Source organism: Ctenopharyngodon idella, chromosome 7, assembly GCF_019924925.1.
Source record: "Ctenopharyngodon idella isolate HZGC_01 chromosome 7, HZGC01, whole genome shotgun sequence".
NCBI classification, from domain to species: domain Eukaryota; kingdom Metazoa; phylum Chordata; class Actinopteri; order Cypriniformes; family Xenocyprididae; genus Ctenopharyngodon; species Ctenopharyngodon idella.
Genome location: NC_067226.1, coordinates 23653370 through 23672500, shown reverse-complemented (window position 1 = coordinate 23672500; position 19131 = coordinate 23653370). Strand labels below are relative to the sequence as shown.

Sequence of the window (19131 nt, the reverse complement as noted above, 5' to 3'; positions counted from 1 at the left end):
ATAGAACAATGAATGGATGGATGATGGATGGATAGAACAATGGATGGATGGATGGATGGAATGATAGAACAATAGATAGATAGATAGATAGATGTTCTAATGTCTATGCCCTGTGAACGATTACCCCATAAACATTGTAATCATCATGGAAGGCAATATATAAAACTATACGTTTCACAATACAAAATGTTACCATAAATGGCAAAATACTGCTTTCTGAGATTGTGGGTATTTTTGCAGATGGTAAAGCAAGAGTTACTTTTCTTGAAAAAAAGTTGATTTAACATTGCGGTTTTACGGTCATAAAAACCATAATGTTAAATCAACATAAAACTCACTAACTTTTATAGCTGTGGAAATTAACTCTGATTTTCTTCAGTCTGTGAGTCACAGCATTATGCTGAATGAAAGATGGAAAGAATGAAGGAGAAAAAGAGAGACGGAGACAGAAAGAGAGAGAAAGAGATTATAGGAGGGAGCTTTTGTTGGGGTGGAGGGGGTTTGAAAGGGCAGAAAACAGGGCATTTGAGAAACTGACAATCAAGAATACAGGCTGCAGTAAGAGTCTCTCACACATGGATCAATATCATAAAAAGCACTCAGCAGGATAAGACAGAGACAGAAAAATATTGCTAGTACATCAAGTCTGTAGAAGGGGTTTTGAATACTTCATGCTGTCTGTAAATGCACATACACAGGCAAAACCCATTCACTATTTTATATTCACGCAAAAGCCCTTAAAAAGTTCTTTAATCATTTCTTCACCCTCATGCCGTCCATAAAAGCTGGTCTTCACTATACAACTACACTAGACATTGACTAGTGGATATCAAGCTAATCATTTAAGCACAGCAGCACTCTGTGTGTGTGTGTGTGTGTGTGTGTGTGTGTGTGTGAGAGAGAGAGAGAGAGAGAGAGAGAGAGAGAGAGAGAGAGAGAGAGATCTCAGTTTCTCTGAGTTCAAGACAGAAGAATCCCAAAATCACATTCCTGATACTGAACAAAGAGGGATGGGGTCAAATATAGAGAAGAAGAGAGAGAAGCGTGAAACAAAGACCTCCTTATACCCTCATCCCCACGGCCTCATCATACATCCACAGAAACAAGAGAACTATTCATCCTATTTTTGATCTCCTACATTTGGACTTATGGACTCCATCACTTCTTTTTGTACACTTGTTTTCACTTTTGTTTTTCTCACTTTAAAAAAAAAAAAAAAAAAAAACTCATTCCTCTTTCCTTTTCATTATTTTTTTCAGTATTCACCTCATCCTCCCCTGTCTTATCTCTATTTAAAAATATACTTCACACAAAAATGAAATTTCTGTCATTATTTGCTCACTCATATGCTTTTATATTTTTCTGTGGACAATGCAAGGATCATTTTCACATTCCTCTTTTACAGTACTTAGTCAAGCTTCATGTCTGTCAAGCTCCAAAAAGACTAAAGACAAAAACTATTATTTACAACAAGATCTGCATTCTCATGAGTTTAAATAAAAGATTTTTGTTAAAAGAGAGAAAAAACAAAACAAATTTGAGCATCAAAAGCACTCCTGGTAAAAAATGAACTTGAATTTAAGACAGCTGAATGTAACATTTTTGACAAGCCAAACATGTCAGTCTCTGAGTAATGTAATTTATTTAAGCCTTGAAATAAACTTCATTCCATAAAATAAGTAAAATGAACTACACAAAAATCATTTTGAAAGTCTCCAGCACATTTTATAATTACCCCAAAATCAAAAATAGCTCACCCCTTACACATGTTAGCACATCCGTCAAAAACTTCAGTGTCAGTTGGAATATTAGAATATAACACACTCATGATCATCAATCTCTTCACTGAATACTTGCCAGCTAAGAAATTATTACCTCACAATCCATCTGTTTTCAAATCCACATCATTTGAATATCACGACATCGATGTCTGTCAAAAAATAACATGCACAATACACGATAGTATTTACGAGAAGCAGAGCTCCAGCAAGTACATGCTTTTCTTGGAAAACCCACACTACCGGATGTTTTAACTACATCATCGCTTTCCAAGAAGAGGGATAAAATGGCGGCCAGAGCGGCTTCAACATGCTGTCTGTCAGAGACGATAACGTGCATAATACATAACGCACAAGAGCATAAATTTCTTCTTTACTCACTGAAATTGAATCGGAATGATCAGGGAACTGAATGAAACACTTCACACTGCATGCTAAAGAGAATAAACGCCAATCCAACTGAAAAACTTTGCGGGTTTAGTGAACATCACTCAACATATTTTGGTTTTGACAGACATTTTTAATGCACGGACTATGCATTCTGATTCTGACATTACTGATTTGAATATTTTCAATAATTTTCTATTCTTTACTGATCATTTTTTCATCATTTTAGCAATAGATGAACTGTTACATGAGTGATCTTGAGATGAGTCTCTGTAGTCGTCCAATTTGACTCTCAAATGCTGATGTAATATATATTATAAACTTGACAGTTGATTTTTATAAAATGTAGTTTGATCACTATCTTCTCAGTTGTTTAAAAGATTAAGGCAATTATCAAAGTTTGATAAAATATTGTTTAATTTTCCAATAAAAAATGATACATTTTTATATGATTTGTTACCCCTTAGCAGATTGTGACTCTCATTCTACCAAAGTCAAACTAAAGCTTTGTGAGGAATGGACCTGAAATTTAAGTTATTCTCTAACAATCTTCCCCACTATAGTGAGCTGTTCATTTTAGAATCGGATCATTGAATCTTTGAACTCTAATCATCTAACAACAGTCCTTGAGTTAACTGCTCACTTGAAAGGAAGTTTATAGGCCAATTCACACTGCATTGACAGACGCAGACCAGCACCGACAGTCACCAGATTACAGCACGTCAATTTTCAGACATTCTAATTCCGATTCAGCATGTTCAAACGCCGAAAGCAAGGTCCGACAGACGCCAACAGAATCCGACAGGGACAAAACCAGACGAAGTGTCTGTTGCCATCCGTCGGTGGAGTGTGAATTGGCCTTATCAGTGAATAATGACTTAAATTTCATTTTGGTAAAAAAAAATGGAACAGAGCACAAATCATATGGACCACATTTATATAATTTTTTTGTTGTTTTCTGGTCATTTTTGGAGCTTGACAGGTGTGGTTACTATGAACTAAGAGCTGCATAAAGACTCCTCATAAAACACTTTTTTAACTATCCCTAAATCTTTTTCATACTATCACTTGGGACACTTGTTTTTCTCTCTCTCCCTCCTTGACTTCTTACAGGGTTTCCAAAATAGCATGCTTAAATTGAGCCGACTTGATTTGTTTTTATTTAAAGAGGATCAATTACTGAGATCTAGTTGCGCAGAAGTAGTTCAGCCGTGAACAACAACCGTACCCACACACACAGACAACACACACCCGAATCGACCACACATGAACTCACAAAAAGCATATATGAAGTCCTCGTTTTTCAATTCCTTTCTTGCTCATTATTTTTCACCCTCATTCTTCTTTGGCTCCTTCTCTTTCCCCCCACTCCCTCTTTTCTCTTTCTCCCTTGCACCCTCGCTCTTGTTTATTTCAGGCTAATGGTGAGATCAACAATAATAGACTGGACTTTCCTGGCAGTCATTGTGGGAATGTGTGTGTGCGTAGAAAGGGTGTCCTAATTTAACCTATTTAAGCCCATGTCTCCCCTTTCTCCATAAACTTTCCCTCACCCAGCAAGCCCCATCTAATTGGCAGTAAATTCTGGGGAAATCTGAATGGCGGGCCGCTTGACTGGATGAGGTTCATTAGACCTATCTCCAACCTCCTCTCATTTAGATTACAGAGAACCGCTGTGAAGAGTTCTGCTGTCTGGCCTGTTGACAAGAGAGAAGCATCACTGACTGGTGAACCTGAAAAAACAAAGCATCTTGTTCAAGCCAGTGATTGGAGCAGGTTTGAATTTGGCATGAATTTACTTTCAGGATTCAGTAATTTTGTATTGAGAAATGAGAAAAATGTTTCAGAGAAAACGTGTCTGTATGTGCTGTTGGTTAAATGATTTTTATCAAGCCAAACGATTGGCAATATAAAGACTTTACATAACACTGCATTTCTCGCTGGAAAAACTGACAGATGTTAATCACAGTTTTAAATATGAAAATTCTCATCATTTACTCACCCAAGTTGTTCCAAACTTGTATGCATTTCTTTCTTCTGCTAAACACAAAAGAAGATATTTTGAAGAATGTCGGTAACCAAACAGTTGGAAGTATAGAAGAAAAATACTATGGAAGTCAGTGGGGCCCATTAACTGTTACTGACATTCTTCAAAATATCTTCTTTCATGTTCAGCAGAAGAAAGATATTCATACAGGTTTGGAACTACTTGAGGGGGAGTAAATGATGACAGAATTAAAATTTTTGGTAGAACTATCCGTTTAAGGCCCATTGAAGTGCACTAGCAAACATTGTTTTTCATATTCTTATAGACTTTAACTAAAACCTTAAATGCTGGAAATAATTTTTTTGGGCAAATAAAATTACTTACTGTATATATGAATTTCTTTATATATTTTCTATTAAAGTATTAGTTCACTTTCAAATGAAAATTAGCCCAAGCTTTACTCACCCTCAAGCCATCCTAGGTGTATATGACTTTCTTCTTTTTTATGAACACATCAGAGAAATACTAATAAACATCCTGACGCATTCGAGCATCCTTCCACATCCATCCATCATAAACATATTCCACACCGGGGGGTTAATAAAGGCCATATTTAACAAGTTATGAAGTAAAATATGTAGCTTCCGCCAGACCGTCTTCCGTATTCTACTTATGAAGAAAGTGTAAAACTTTTTTTTTTTTTTTTCAGAATTTGACTACGGAAGGCGGTCTGGCGGAAGCTAGATATTTTACTTCATAACTTGTTAAATATGGATTTTTTTTACACAAATGCTTCAGAAGGCCTTTATTAACCCCCCGGAGCCGTGTGGAATATGTTTATGATGGATGGATGAACTTTCTTCAGCTTCATACTCATGACCCCTGTTCACTACCATTATAAAGCTCGAATGTGTCAGGATATTTATTAAAATATCTCCGATAGTATTCATCAGAAAGAAGAAAGTCATATACACCTAGGATGGCTTGAGGGTGAGTAAATCTTGGGGTAATTTTCATTTGAAAGTGAACTAATCCTTTTTAGTTCAAATTCAAAAATTTTTTTTTCAAATTTTAGTTTAAATGTTTTTAATGTAAATTAAATTTTGTGACTTAAAACTATAATAAAATAATCAAATAATCAAATAAAATAATATAATTTATAATTTATATAAAATAAATAATATATAATTTTAATATTATTTAATTTTAATAATACATTTATAAAATATATAATAAAAAAGTAAATAATAATAATGTTTATTAACTTTTTCAGCATTATTACAGGTTCATAAAGACATTTGTTATTAAAGAACAATGAATTATTTTGCTGTTACAATAAAACATCAATACTAATTAACTACACGATTTTTAAATACAGTACTAAAATATACAGATTACTAATGTTTCATCAAACATCCCATATTAAAAGTTGATTTATAAAATGTTACTGTACTGTACTTTTTTTTTTTTTTTTTTACTTTATTCTCATGTTCAATCATGGACTATACAAATCAATATGTCATGTTCACAGTGTCCTTCAGAAAGAGCAGGAACATCTGTAGTATTTCATAAGGTGTCTTTTGAGAATAATAAAAGAAAGCCTGAAGGAGTCAGAGATGCCAAGCGTGGGAGCAACACAATATCTCTAGCTGCGCCCCAGCATATTTATTACTAATCAATACATTTGAATGTTAGAGATGTTGTGAGTGCACTGTTGTTTCCCTCTTTGATGTCTATTGAACAGCTCACTGGTGAAATACAAACATGAATTATTCTATTAAAGTGTCACTGAGATTTGATCAACACTTGCTCTCTCTCTCTCTTTCATGCCAGCTCGACTAACCTGCTCTCTTACACAGAAATCTGACATAAGTAGGACATTCCTCTCTTTCTCCTTCTTTCTTCTGTAATGGTTGTATAGGTACAGTAAGTGAATCTCTCCTCTTTTTTCTGTTATTTCTGCCTTTAATGTTCCTTCTGTGTCATTTATACATTTTTCCAGTTCAACACTTTTGTTCTCTCTCGGTAGCTTTTTCCCCGATTTACATCCTCTACCCTACAAAAAGAACAAGCAGTAGATCTTGTTTTGCACAGTAATGTATAGGTAATGTGTGGGTGTTGTGATTTGCCCCTAGGAGGTGCTGTAAGGCTCAGCGCTCTGTGGATGAGGGATCATGGAGGTAGGGCACTAATGCTAATGAAAGAGAACATGCGAATAGGTAGACGTCAGCACACATCAATGCCTACAGGGCACACACACACACACACACACACACACACACACACACACACACACACACACACACACACAGGTTTCCATGTTTTATAGGGACTTCCCTTAGATATAATGACTGTACTGTACAAACTGTAAATTCTATCCCTCTACACTAACCCCAACCCATATAAACCTACTCATCACAGAAAACTTTCTACATTTTTACATTTTCAAAACATTTAGTATGATTTACAAGCTGTTTTCCTCATGGGGACCAAAAAATTTGCCCACAAGGTCAAAAATGACTGATATTACTATCCTTGTGGGGACATTTGAGCATTCAAAATCTAAATGAATAATTTTAAACGCTAAGTGAATTTAGTTATTATAATGTACAGTATGACAATAATATTCATTTTGACATTTGCTAAAGATTACATTTAGCAGTAGTAATTAAAGTATTTGTACATGGTGTGTCCATTCTCATAACTGCAACTTTATTTCTTGCATTTGTGATTTTATATCTCTCACAATTTTCAACTTAAAAAAAAAAAAGAATTAAAATCTCAAAATTGCAATAAGTGGGGGCCTCCAAAAAGGCTGATGCTCCGGGGCCTTGCAGGACCACAATCTGTCCTTGAACAGAGATCAGAAAATTTGTTTAGAAAAACCGAGAGAGAGAGAGAAAGAGAGAGAGAGAGAGAGAGAGTGAGGGATCGGCAAAGTGCAAGAGAACATGACGGATCACTCTCTTGGTGATTCCAGCTCAGCACCTTCATCAGACACAGCATGAGTGTGCGAACATATGCACACACACACACACACACACACACACACATACACACACACACACACACACACACACACACACACACACGCACACACACACACACACAAGCGCGCAGTCTATGTCAGACAATCAAACCCAATGGGAACTGTGCGACAGCAAATCTATTGCTCGCAGGAGTGTGTCGGCAGTTCTGTGGCACTACAGTTCTAATGATGAATGTATGTGCAGTTCTGAACACTGTAGAGGTTACACAACATCTCATCATGAGTGTCAACAACAGCAAAGTTAGTTAGCAAAGCTGACTTATTGTGTAGCTTATATTATGCTGCATAAACATTTTGCTACAGTATTGAGTAGACAGTATAAGTTGTGTATTGTCAAATATCAAAAATATTGAGAATATTATCAATTAGGCCTAAATCTGGAGGCAAACTCTGACAGATGTGCCTTTTAGCTCAAGTAAATAAACAAGCCATTCTATATGCTGTGGGATCATCCAGCTTGTACAGATTTGCATTTTCTGTCAATATATTTTTATCTGAAGGATTGCTGTATCTTTTTTTTTTTTTTTTTTTTTTTTAAAGATATGAATACTTTAATTCAGCAAGGAAGCTTTCAATTGATCAAAAGTGACAGTAAAGACATTTATAATGCTACAAAAAAATTATATTTATTTCTTCAAATAAATATTGAAAAAAAAAAAAAAGCAACACAGTTTCCACCAAAAACATTAAGCAGCACAACTATTTTCAACATTGATAATAATGTTTCTTGAGCAGCAAATCAGCATATTAGAATGATTTCTGAAGGATCATGTGACACTGAAGACTGGAGTAATGATGCTGCTAAATTAGCTTTGCATCACAGGAATAAATTGCATTTTAAAATATAAAACTCTATGGTGTTGTGTGCTGACAAAACAATCTAGTTTTGTTAGGCTAAACTACACAAAGTTGTGCTGTTGCGCTCTGGTTGAAGCGTGTTAATTCCCTCAACCAATCAGCCACTGATTGCTGCTGCCGCAGTAGTTTTATTTGTGCTAATCAGTTTTGTAAATACGGGTAACCATCCATGAAAGACTTGTTCAGGAACCAGTGAAGAACAGAACAACTTCTACTAAACAATACAGCTTTATTGAAATTTAGCAGTAAAATGTGAGGTTATGCCAAATAGTTTGAGGTCAGTAAGATTTGTTAATGTTTTTGAAAGAAAGCCCATATGTTCAAATATACAGAAACAATTTAAAATAACCTTTCTATTTACAGTAAATGTTTTAAAATGTAATTTATTCCTGTGATGTTAAAGCTGAATTTTCAGCATCATTACTCCAGACTTTAGTGTCACATGATCCTTCAGAAATCAGTCCAATGTGCTGAAAGAAATTTTGTTCAGACCAACGCAAAAATAGAGCCAATTTTTTTTTTTTTTTTTTGCAAAGTTGTACATTTTAACTAGTAGATGGAAAATAAGCTAATGTGTATTCTAAAAATCTAAATTCAAATAATAAGCTTTCTAGAATTATTCACATAGCAGATAAAATATAATCATTTATAATTTTGACTCATCCATTTTCTTAAAAATGGTTTTATATTTTATAAAACTTTTTTTTGGTCAACTTGAACATGTGGTAAATGTTACATGGCAGATAAGATGTTATGTTGTAAGTCACCCAACCAACATTTCTGTCAGGACCACTATTACCAAAGATGATTGACAATTAGCATACAGTTTGGATTGGCAGTATGGTTCTGGGTAAGAACTCCCTGTCCATCCATGCAGCCTAGCACTGATAAGAGCAGGGACAGCAGCGATAATCCCACTTAGGGTAAACAGAACAGAACCAACATAAAGGTACTGCGATATCATTAATGTTATTAATGACAATAATTTAATGTAATAATTCAATAAGTCATAATTCAAGAAATAAGTCTGTTTTGAAAAGGGAATATCAGAAGGGCAAGTCCTGACTGGACGAGAGGTGGAGCTGGGGATGGAGGAGGGTAATTATTCCTGAGGAAAGCGATAAAGCTGCTGATAACACTGAATGGACCTTATAAAGGGATGCTGTGATAGGCGTCATGTCCCTGTACTGTAGGTAGACGTGGATCAGCTGAGAGTCAGCTGATGTGAGCTTGACTAACGTGACCTGCCAGAACTAACGCTACGCTTGATTTTTTGTTAATTTTAAAATCTGGCCATTGTTGTTAATGTTATTATTTTAACATTTATGTAAAAAAAAAAGTGCAGAGTGCTGCTCATTTTATTTTTGTTTGTTGGTTTTCAATATAAAAATTGGTGAAATGATTTCAGTTTGTGTATCAGTACTTTTTGAACATTTCCAGCGCATTTTAAATAAAAATTACCCTAAGCTTTACTCATCCTAGGTGTATATGACTTTCTTCTTTCTAATGAACACAATCGGAGAAATATTAATAAATATCCTAACGCATCTCAGCTTTATAATGGCAGTAAGTGTTACCAAACGAGTATGAGCTGAACAAAGTGTCTCCATCCACATCCATCCATCATAAACATACTCCGGGGGGTTAATAAAGGCCTTCTGAACTGAAGCGATGCATTTGTGTAAAAAAACAAACAAACATATTTAACAAGTTATTAAGTAAAATATCTAGCTTCTGCCAGATCGCCTACCGTATTCTACCTACGAAGAAAGTGTAAAACTCTAGCAGTTCATAAAGCTTATGCTACGTCCTACGCCTTTCCTATTCAACTTACAAAACTGACACGACGCCAGATCCGTTTTTTTTTTTTCAGAATTTGACTACGGAAGGTGGTCTGGCGGAAGCTAGATATTTTACTTCATAACTTGTTAAATATGTTTTTTTTTGTTTGTTTTTTTTTACACAAACGCATTGCTTCACTTCAGAAGGCCTTTATTAACCCCCCGGAGCCGTGTGGAATATGTTTATGATGGATGGATGTGGATGGAGACACTTTCTTCAGCTCATATTAACGCTTACTGCCATTATAAAGCTCGGATGCGTCAGGATATTTATTAATATAACTCAGATTGTGTTCATCAGAAAGAAGAGAGTCATATACACCTAGGATGGCTTGAGGGTGAGTAAAGCTTGGGCTAATTTTCATTTGAAAGTGAACTAATACTTTAACAATACTGTCATAATATTGATAACTGTGATCATTTTGATCACTATAATCTAATACTTTTCGGTAACACTTCTACTTGCTTATTAGCTTGCATATTGGCTGTTTATTAGTACTTATAAAGCACATATTAATATGACCATATTCTACATCCCTAAATTCTACCCCATACCTAAACTTAAATGCTACAACCACCTTACTAACTATTAATAAGCAGTAAATTAGGAGTTTATTGAGGCAAAAGTCATAGTTAAGAATGAATATGTGTTCTCCATACTAAAGTGTTACTTAATTTTCATACCGTTTCATCTCTAGCACAGAAATAGCAACTTCTGCTTCAATGGGCCATGTGAGAGACTATTTTCACTCGCAGCACACAGTGTAGAAGAGGATGGCTGCTCTGTCAGCTGGTTAAATGTTGACTAGAAAAGTAAGCTGACCTTACATATCAGAATAAGTTGTGCTGTGTCTTTTGGAAATCAAAAGGAAATGACTGAAGTCGTTCAATCTGATGGTTTACTTTGCTGGATATAGCAAATGATGGCAAAATAAAAATGTTAAACAAGATAAACGTTGTACGCTTAATTTCATGTTAAGTGTGTGTTTAATTAAACATTTTAATCTATTGACAGCCCTAATATTTTTTTCTTCCAATTTTTTCCCCCACCACCATGTCCCTTAGGGGTTTTGTAGAATAGAAAGTTGAAAAGAACAGCATTTCTTTGAAACAGAAATCTTTTGTAACATTATAAACACTTTTACTGTCACTTTTAATCAATTTAATGCATCCCTGCTGAATAAAAGTACTTAGTAAAAGTTCTTACCGACCCTCAACTTTTGAATTGTACTGTTATAATCTAACGAACTACAATTATTTCTCACAGTATTTACACAAAAAGGTTGTTTTCTATTGCCAAAGCTGTCAGTAGACATCAGAACTGATATGATGGGAATTGATTAACCTCTTATGTTATTTAAGTCATGCGGGAACAGATATCTAAAAAAAAATGATCAAACTGATTAATCAACCTGGCCATTACATTGGCTTATCATTAATAAAACAACTGATCTCCAAACCAATGTACTCTCTAAAAAATGCTGGGTTAAAAACAACCCAAGTTGGGTTGAAAATGGACAATCCCAGCAATTGGGTTGTTTTAACCCAGTGGTTGGGTTAAATGTTTACCCAACCTGCTGGGTAGTTTTATTTTACTCAGCTATTGTTTACAAACTATTGTATTGCTTCCTTAAAATGAACTCAAAGTATGTTGGAAATTAACATTTATTAATATGTTAAATGAATAATAATTAAACAATAAACATTCATTAAATTGCTTATTAATAAATGTTCATATTTTGATTATTATTGTTGCCTCTAGTAATTATGTGTCTGATTTTTAATTTCAAACCTATTTTAGCAGCCATATAGTAATTTTTAAACAATAGTTGAGTTAAATAAAACTGCCCAGCATGTTGGGCAAACATTTAACTCAATCGCTGGGTTTGTCCATTTTCAACCCAACATTTTTTAGAGTGTATCAACATTCTTTTTGCTCTGTTGCACAAGTCTCATATATACTAAAAGGAAAGACCCTGAGTGCACCCTGAGAGCCATGAACAGCATATCCCCTAAACAGATGGCTTGTATCATAGCAGTTTTGGGATGAAGAATCCACGGATTCAGGGTCCTACAACCTTTGGTTTTCAATCCACCTGATCTGGACTGAGGTGTTGATAGACTGGTGTTGAGTGTGAGGTTGTGCTCGACACTGTCTGGCTGAACAATTTATAAAGTGTGCGTGACACAGACGGAGAGTGAAAGGTGGGAGAAAGTGAGCATGAAGCTGTAAATTTCAAGTGTGTGAGAGTGTATTTTCGCGTTGATAATGATGTGACACACAGCCTGAATAATGAGCTGGGCTCAGGTGGACACACACCTTTGTCTTGACACCCACCCTTCGGCTGAAGTGTATACTAATCACACACTCACTCACTCAGACACATGCACAAACTTGCGCTCAGACGTCATTCTTTCTCCCTCAGCAAAAACTCAATCCTGTTTTCAGCAGCTTAACACTACCATGCTCACAAATAGCATTTCCCATAAATACCTGACAAACACTTGCATACATTTATCTAGTTAAACGAGGACAGAACTCTGTTGTTAGTACAAAAGCTAATTATGCTGATTATAGACCAAACCCCAACCATACCTTAAACCCCATATCTCAAACCTAAGAATAGCACTTTAATGATATATAAAATAAAGTGTTTGTTGTCCGGCTGAGGACATCCTCATTTTGTCATTACATAATTTCTGCGGAAAATTTTGTCCAAGTAAATGTAACCCAAACAGACTCAAATTATTACACAGTGCTGGGTAAGTTAAACAATACAAAGATTGACATGAAACTGAAATTGAAATTGCTTAATTTAGGGATGCACCGATACCATTTTTTAAGGACCGAGTACGAGTACCGATATTTTTTTTCTAGTACTCGCTGATACCGATACCGATGCCTATACATTTATTAATTTCTCTCTCTCTCTCTCTTTTTTTTTTTAAATTTGGTGATGTTGCAGTTTTCCAAGCACAACACTGTGAGACTAATGAATGTATGACAGCTTCTTTATTATTACTCTAATGAAAAAAAGTAATAATTTTTATGTGCTTGTCACAAACTTAAAGAACAAAAATTTCACAGTGTCCAATAACCTTCAAAGGGCATAATTACCAATATATATATTTGTTGTTATATAAAAAGAAATTTACAAACAAATTACAAACAATACAACAAATACTATAGAGATGCAAATTAAACTTGTTTTTCAGATACAGTAGGTTTATTTACCATGTATACATTTATTTAACATCTTTTGTTGTTTTATTAACATTAATGACAAATATAGGCTACGGTCCCTTTAAGACCGAATCCATGGATACTGACACATATCCTGTTTTCACCCAAATGTTTACGTCGTAAAGCCATAACCGAATGTATTTACGTGAGATACTCCACACGATGGACATTTTGACAACTATGTGTGCATTTGACCATTCAGGCACGAGGAAAACTGATCGCGTGCTGTCTGAGAGAACTGGGATTGCGCTCAAAAAAGAGAGAGCGCGTACGCGCGAGACAGAGCGCTTCTGGTCTGTGTCATTCAGCGCGATTCCGCCTATCCTGCCTTCACTAATCGATAACTAATTGTGATTGAAAGCATGCAGTTCGCAATGTGTGTGTTGTCATCATTAATTTTGAAGTATTTCCACACCTCTGAGGCTGACATTGTTTCTGCTGCTGCCGCAAGTGTATCTCTGCACGGAAAATTCTGTCAGTTACGTCACGCGAGGTATCGATCTTTGGTATCGGGGGTATTTTTACGAGCACGAGTACAAGTACACAAGCTTGGTATTGGGCCCGATACCGATACTGGTATCGGTATCAGTGCATCCCTAGCTTAAATTATTCTTTAACTGACCAAAGTATTTAAAGAAAGAAGGTTACATTAAAAACATACATTATTTTAACATACACGTTACATTTTGATGCTAAATCCACTATTGTTTTGTATAAAATTTCTCTATAGTCTGTACAGTATTGAATGCAATTACATCAGAAGTAACTGTAATTAAATTACAAAAAAAATAAGTGTAATCCCTTACTTTACTTTTTCAAGGGAAAAATAATTAAATTACAGTAATTAATTACTTAGTAATGCATTACACCCAACACTATACATGGTTACACTGTAGTTTAGGGCCCAATTCTCACTATTAACTATTAACTATGACTTTTGCCTCAATAAACTTCTAATTACTGCTTATTAATAGTTAGTAAGGTATTAAGTTTAGGTATTGGGTAGGATTAAGGAATGTAGGATATGGTCATGCAGAATAAGACATTAATATGTGCTTTATAAATACTAATAAACAGCCAATATCCTAGTAATATGCATGCTAATAAGCAACTAGTTAATAGTGAGAATTGGACCCTAAATTAAAGTTTTACCCTATATATATATATATATATATATATATATATATATATATATATATATATACATATATAATTACATACTTTATGAATTGACAGACAGACTGACCTTCATTTTTTTTTCTCCACACTTATCATCATCATAATGTATTAATAAAGTCGTATTGAAGACTAGTTATGACCATGTTATAGTAAAAGAGTCCACAATTCAGTTCCAGAGATGCCACAAGCTTTCAAGGATCCAACCAGCAGTTTATCAATACAATAAAACCAACGAGCGTCAAATTGCATGAAAAACTGGGATATTTTCAGAGCTTTTTCAATCCCATCTTTTCACATTCCCAAAGAACTATAGGTAAAAAACAGCAAGAATGAGAGGGAAAAAGAAGAAAAAAACAAAAGTGTTTGGTAAACACAAGAAAGAACATCAGGGCAAAAACACACATTGCTCTCAAGAAAGGAGTTCAAAAAAATGAACATTAATAGCAATATCCAAGATAAAAGATGACAACATGTGCTGATCCATGTGTGTGTATCTGTTTTTCTGGCTTTCCTCCACACTGTAGCATTTCATATCTTAGATTTATTGGCTGGTCTATACTACCGCATCCAGAGAACTATTCACACTGACAAAACATGGTGAAAACACCTCTTTGTCTTCGTGAGAGTTGGAGATAAGTTTAAAGCCTAATAATCGCTCTGAGTCTTGAAAAACATCATAAAGCAACTGCTGTAAAATTGTGCTTCAGACAGCACTATCGGGGTATTACACTTCAAAACCGCTGTTCTTCTCTCATTTAATGAAGATACAGTGTTTTTTTTCTGCCATCATCTTCAACTTTCGGAAGTTGCGTGTCTCTTTCCAAAGTCAAACGAGAAAGTTTCACCTCATTCCACAGACATACACACACATATATGCACATGTGGTTCCTTCATATACTCTTCACCACTACCAAAGAAAGGCTGTTTGCTTTTTAATTTGCCAAAAAAGACTTAAAAAAAGACAAGAAAAAAGGAAAAACATGCAACAAAAATACCTTCATCCCGTGGCCGGTTCAGTGTTGATTCATCGTGTTTTTTTGTGAGTGGACCTAGGGTTAAGACAAAAAGGAGGGAAAAAGAGAAAAGAGAAAATTCAAAAAAAGATTACTGTGGCAAGAGAAAAATCAAAAATAGAAAACAAGAAAGAGCAAAAAACAAGAAATCAGCAAGAGGTTATTGTTCTCATTCTTTTCAAAAGGTGACAAAAAGAAAAGCAAAGGCAAAGAACAAAAAGCATCATAAACACAGAATAACAAGAAAGACACAAATCGGCTACAAGATCAAAGAAGTTTAATGTTATCTCTGTGAATATTCTCTCTCGCCATTGTTCTGCTGCGGCTCGCAGGCCGTTCTTTAACACCAGCTTTACTCGATACCGTTCCGACGGCTTGTTTGGCTTCCGGGGATGAAGGAAAAATCAATGTGGAGGAATCAGGAATTAACCTCTGAGGTATGAAAAACAAGAATTCCCATTCCCAGCCCAGTCCTCCCTCCCTCCTCCTCTGTCGTTCCTCTCACTCCAGTCAAGCTATCATCCGCCTTGCTTTCAAAATGTGAGAGGTGGTAGAGAAGAGGACCTGAGGGAAGGAGGGCATAACACACCAAGCACGTGTTCACACACACACGGCTCAAAGACCCTCTAGGGAAACAGGAACAGAGGGTGCTGTGCTCGCACATACACACACGGTGTTGACACTGTTGTCTTTGCGTGTAAACTGTGGGGTTTAGACTTTCTATTCATACACAGCACAAAAATAAAACTGTAACACCATATCTCATTAATAAGCTCTTTTTTTAATGTTCTGAAACACTTGCGAACAAAAATATACTAATTTCAATAGACTTAGACCACAATGAAAATCTGGAATCTAATTTAAAGGGGCCGTGACATGAGAAATCAAATTTGCCTTGATCTTTCGACGAATAAGAGGTCACTTTGTACCATTAAAACATCCTGTAAGTTTCATAGCTTAAAAAAGTCCTCCTCATTACAAACAAAGCATTTATTTAATCAAGCTCCAAAAATGGCTCGATTTGATATTATGGGATGTGTGATGTCACACAGGCAAATACATTTGCATATGACAGCCTCCAGAGCAAGACATCGACGAATAGTTATACATCATCGCACCATAAGCCCCGCCCACTGGCATTCAGTCACTTAAAGAGTTAGTTCACCCAAAAATTTCTGTCATTAATTACTCACCCTCATGTCATTCCACACCCGTAAGTCCTTCATTTATCTTCGGAACACAAATTAAGATATTTTTGATGAAATCCAAGAAGTTTTTAATTTCCCATAGAAAGCAATGAAATGACCACATTCAAGTTCCAGAAAAGTAGTAAAGACATCGTTAAAATAGTCAATGTGACTACAGTGGTTCAACCTTCATGTTATGAAGCGACGAGAATACTTTTTGTGTGCAAAAACAAAACAAAAATAACGACTTTATTCAACAATGTCTTCTCTACCCTGTCGTTCTCCTACGCAGTTTATGTTGAAGACACATTGCAGAGCTTCCAGGTTCTACGTCAGAACGGCGGCTCATTATTGGCCGACGCTGTTCACGTGAGCACCACGACGTATGCGTGTGACGCTGATGCAGGAGCTGGACAATAATGAGCTGGCGTTCTGATGTAGAACCTGGAAGCTCTGCAATGTGTCTTCAACGTAAACTGCGTAGGAGAACGACAGGGTAGAGAAGAAATTGTTTAATAAAGTCGTTATTTTTGTTTTGTTTTCAATACTGTTTCCAATGCAATGACATTAGCCAATCATAATAGTGGCCATTTACTGACAAGCCTTAAAGGAGCCGCCCCTTAAAAACTTATCATTCAGACAGAGTGTCAGAATGAGGGTTGAAAATAATCATTTTTCCACATATTCATGTGTTTTTTTTTTGTTTTTTTTTGCGCCACAAAAACTTTATTAACATTACAAGTGAACCTCAACATATTAACAAAAAAATCCATGTCATAACCCCTTTAAAGCTGGAAATAAACAAAGCTTTTGGATTTAAAAAATGTAATCAAATTAATTTAACTGGTTTATAAAAAATTAAATTAAATGAAAAAAAATCTAAATAGATTTTCACAAGTGGTCTCAGGTTTCTGTATCCCACAGTGAAAATAAACAGGTGCAGATAGGAGTGGAAGAGTACAAAGGAGTGTAACCTCATGAAACAAATCATTTTTGTCAGAGAATCCATTATAGAGATATTTTTAGACCCTTTTTAGACTTCTTTCTGTGTGGGCTGACCTGGAAAATGCCTGTCAAAGAGAGAGACAGTGAAAGAGAGAGATACATATAGAAAAATAATGAAGAGGTCTTTCTGCTGGACATGGCTGTCCTTCCTCGACATTAAAGAAAAAAAAGGAAAGGTGAGAGAAAGAGTGCATGTACATGTGAGGGAAAAACGGGTCAGATCACTCTCGCTCTGGTAGAGATGGAGGGTAAAATCAGGGGACAATGTGTGTATTTGCTGACAGAGGGAAATATCTTGTCAATCAAACACACAAGAGAGACAGTCTGGCCAAAAAGGAAGTGCTGTCTGCCATTGAGTTTACAGATGAGTCCACTACTGGCTCCCCTTTCCAACGATGACAGGATGGTGGTGCTTGGTGTCAAAAGGTAATCTGATTGGGAGGAAAACCAAATGGCAGGATGTGGAATGAGATTCAATAAAGGTCAGGCTGAATTATTGTATGCGAACATTAAAAAGGTGGAAGTGTTGTATAAAGCTTAAATTATATATTTATGTACGTAATAATATTTGAATAAAGGTAATTTTTCCTAGGCCAGACATCACTTTTGGTCACTATTGTGTGTGTGTGTGTGTGTGTGTGTGTGTGTGTGTGTTTGTGTGCGCGTGCGTTTTTGTGACATATCAGGACACAAATTTGCATAATGACATGGGTATGACATACTGTAGGTATTACAAGGAGAGGGTGACTTATGAGGACATTACCCCATGTCCCCATTTTTCAAAAGGCTTATAAATCATACAGAATGAGTTTTTTTGAGAAAGTAAAAATGTGCAGTTTCCTGTGATGGGTAGGTTTAGCGGTAGGGGTAGTGTAGGGCGATAGAAAATACGGTTTGTACAGTATAAAAACCATTATGCCTATGGAATGTCCCCACAATTCACAAAAACAAACCTGTGTGTGTGTGTGTATATTCGTCACATTTTTTTGTTTCTGACTACTTTAAATTACATTTTTTCACATCAATCTACACTCCATACACTATAATGACAAAGCAAAAAACAGATTTGAGACAACTTTGCAAATTTATTAAAAAAGCAAAAGCTGAAATAAGTACATTGCATAAGTATTTGTACCCTTAACTCAGTACTTAGTTGAAGCACCATTACAGTGCTACAAGTCCTACACACAAGGACATTCACAGAGTTATCCATAAGCCACTAACTAGGATGGGTTAAATGCAGAGGACAAATTCCGAGTATGGGTTACCATACTTGGCCTTCACATGTCACTTTCACTTCACTTTTTCACTCTTGCCTTGTCTTAGTTGTGTGCTTAGAGTCCTTGTCATGTTGGAAGGTGAACCTTCTGTCCTGTCTGAGGTTCTGAGTGCTCCGGACTAGGTTTTTATTAAGGCTATCTCTACTGTATATTTTGCTGTGTCGAGCTTTCCTCCTACCCTGACAAGTCCCCCAATCCCTGCCGCTGAAAAACACCCCCACGGCATGATACTGATTCCACCACACTTTACTGTTGGGATGGTATTGTGCAGGTGATGAGCAGTGCCTTATTTCCTCCATATATGATGCTTGGAACTGACGTTC

The 19131-nt window shown here is 35.7% G+C and overlaps 1 protein-coding gene across 4 annotated transcripts in view; it reads right to left on the bottom strand.

Moving 5' to 3' along the window:
* The window catches only part of nlgn2a (neuroligin 2a), a 191871-nt gene that overhangs the window by 71669 nt on the left and 101071 nt on the right, over positions 1-19131 (bottom strand). For 3 of the 4 annotated variants that reach the window (XM_051898670.1, XM_051898671.1, XM_051898672.1), the window contains exon 3: positions 15319-15372. The exons of the other annotated variant lie outside the window; for it this stretch is intronic. In XM_051898670.1, the coding sequence (XP_051754630.1) occupies positions 15319-15372 (54 nt within the window). The remainder of the gene's footprint in view (positions 1-15318; positions 15373-19131) is intronic. 4 annotated transcript variants of the gene reach the window in all.